Raw genomic sequence first — 2665 nt, forward strand, 5'->3', positions numbered from 1 at the left:
AAACAAACAAACAAACAAACAAAAAACTTGAATTCAATTGTTTTAATTCTAACTGGATTAATCACTAGGAAATAACAGAGGAACAAATATGACCTACACTTCACACTAAACCAGACTCCTTGGGTGGAGGCTGCAAGTCCCTGAATTCAGGGACCAGAACAGTCTGTCGGAGACATGTGTGAGGCAGTCTCAAGTTTCACAGAATATTGTTCAGTTTGAGAAGCATCCATGAAGAGCACAGTTGAGAGTTCAAAATCCTGGGGAACATTCTCGACATTTTTAATAAACCTGAGTAATAAAACTGGAGTGTGTTGACATTTGAAACCATTTCAGTGCCTGCCTGGTCCCATCCGAGTGTACTGGGGACAGCACAAGATGTGGATTCAGGGAATTTGTCTGTGCAAAACACATGTTGAAAGTCTTTTAACATGTCAAAGTCTCAGTTCCACGCCTGCAAACTGACGGCCGTGACAGGAGCTAGTGTGTGAAGGTGAAATGAGCCGATGTATGTAAAAAGGACGCTCTGCAACCTGCAACCATCCCAGTGGTTGTCTTGGTTACAAGAAAACCACAGCTCAGTTTTCTTGTTAAGTGACATGCTGGGTGCCAGCACTTCCTCCTATAGCCTGAGGTGTGGACTCTCCCGGTATGGCTCCTTCCTTTATTCCTGTGACGGATGAGGTAACCGCACCTCCAGCTTCCTCTTTTCTTTAAGGATGCTTTGAGACCATCTCATTGTACTCCTTCCTCAGTCCAAAGTAGCAGTGAACAGTTTCTAAAATCAACAGGCGAGAAGCAGCTTCACAGATGAGAAAGCTTAAAAAAACTCGAAACAAACCAAAACAAAAAACCCAGTAACTCTGCACAGAATCCCTCGTAGGTCCAAACTGGCAAGTCCGCAGCCCGCAGTGACCTTTCTGGGTCGTACGATCCGAGCTGGCCTCTCGCCAATTTTCAGAGGTCGGCAACTGCTGGGAAGGCGATCACACAACCACCATCCAGGACCACAAAGCCCACAACTGACAGCCTGGCAAGAGCACTATGAGGGCAAAACATGCATCGTGGTAAGAAACGTCCAGAATCGTTTTGTTAACTTAGCCCAATGTGAAACCTAGAGACTCACCCTGACTCCACCTGGATCAGCCTGAAACAGCTCCTGTGTGCCCGTCACGGCCAAGGCCCTGGATGTGCCGAGGGCTGAGATGGTTGTGAGACTCCGACAGGCGGCTGCTCTGGAGTCGCTAGGTATATTTAAATATGTCGGTGCTTCACGATGCTCCACAAAGCATGCTGTTAGGGCTTCCTCCTCGGACAGGTTTGAGAACTGCTGACCTAAGACAACGGGGTTCCCTAGCCTCGGCACTACTGACGTTTGGAGCTGGGTCATCCTTTGTCATAGGGGCCGTCCTGTGCATCGGAGGGTATTCGGCAGTCACCCTGGCTTCTACCCACTAGAATTCAATAGCAACTCCTCCCCCAGCTGTAGCAACTAAAATTGTCTCTGACATTGCCACATGCCCACTGGGAGATAAAATTTCTCCCAAGTGAGAACCACTGACCTTGTGGGCAGCAACCCAACTAAACTGGCCTCAATCATCTCCCAATCGCCAAGTCTCAAACCCATATTACATCAGCCGATGTCGCCTCCTCTCTTCCAAAACCAAGCCATTCCACATAAACAATTCACCCTCCATTATTTCTATCTGCATCTGAACCTTCTCCTTGGCCAGAGTAACTCCCCGATTGCCCTCCTTTCCTCTGGAATCGCTCCTCCCTCCATTACCTGTGGTCTCCACTTGCCTCTCCCTTCTGATGACTTACAATAGCATCTCATCTTATCCATAGCGAAATATCTACTGGTGTCCTGCGCTCAGCTCCCAAAATTCTGCTATGTACTCACAAAGCCCATGAGCTGGGCACTGAGTGCCTGACGTCTACTTCCTCATGTCACAGTCTTCCTGGACTGGCCACAATCCTCTCATATCAGTCACCAGAGGCCTTTCAGTCACTTAGCCGTTTAGGGCTAGTGGCCCTTGATCGCACCGCTGTCCCCTCTCCCTCTACGCCCTCCCACACGGGCTCACACGAGAAGCTTGCTTTTATTTTCTGGTTATATAAACTCACTATAATTTTTGACATTATCTCTTAAAATCCTTTCCAATTTTAGCCTCAAACTACCCTCCTAGCACGGTTCTCCTCCCACTCTCTGTTCTAAATATTCTGCTAGCTCTTTGTCCAGCCTTGACCCCATAATGAGGGGCATTCCTAGAGTGTTAGCTCCCTCTTCTTTTTCATGCAAGATTCCTTTCCCAGGAGAGTTTGTGGACGCGTGGAAAACCTAACTTTTGCAATTCTGTGTCTCCAATTGAACTTGTCCCCAGTCTCTGGCAGGCATCTCCGGCTGTGTCCTGACACAGCACTCGGCTGTCACCCACTCCCCTCAATCTTCTCAGACCAGGGGTCCAGCTTCCCACTGCTGCCTCCTCTGCCCAAGCCACTGCTCTCAGCATCTCAAGTACCACAGATGAGTGGCTTAAACAGAAATTAGCTGTCTCACCATTTTGGAGGCTAGAAGTCTGAGATCAAGGTCAGTTCTAAGGGCGGTGGGCGAGGGCATGTTGCATGCCTGCCTCCTAGTTCCTGGTGGTTGATGGCAAGCTTTAGC

The 2665-nt window shown here is 48.7% G+C and overlaps 1 protein-coding gene across 2 annotated transcripts in view; it reads right to left on the reverse strand.

Moving 5' to 3' along the window:
• LOC105290144 (forkhead box protein N3) overlaps nt 1-2665 on the reverse strand; it is a 166072-nt gene that overhangs the window by 64265 nt on the left and 99142 nt on the right. The window contains exon 4 of one of the 2 annotated variants that reach the window (XM_023528846.1): nt 718-775. The exons of the other annotated variant lie outside the window; for it this stretch is intronic. Coding sequence (XP_023384614.1) covers nt 733-775 — 43 coding nt within the window. The 3' untranslated portion in view covers nt 718-732. Of the gene's footprint in view, nt 1-717; nt 776-2665 lie in introns of those variants that run through there. 2 annotated transcript variants of the gene reach the window in all.

The sequence above is a fragment of the Pteropus vampyrus genome, unplaced genomic scaffold (genome assembly GCF_000151845.1).
Source record: "Pteropus vampyrus isolate Shadow unplaced genomic scaffold, Pvam_2.0 Scaffold32, whole genome shotgun sequence".
In the NCBI taxonomy this organism is placed as follows: domain Eukaryota; kingdom Metazoa; phylum Chordata; class Mammalia; order Chiroptera; family Pteropodidae; genus Pteropus; species Pteropus vampyrus.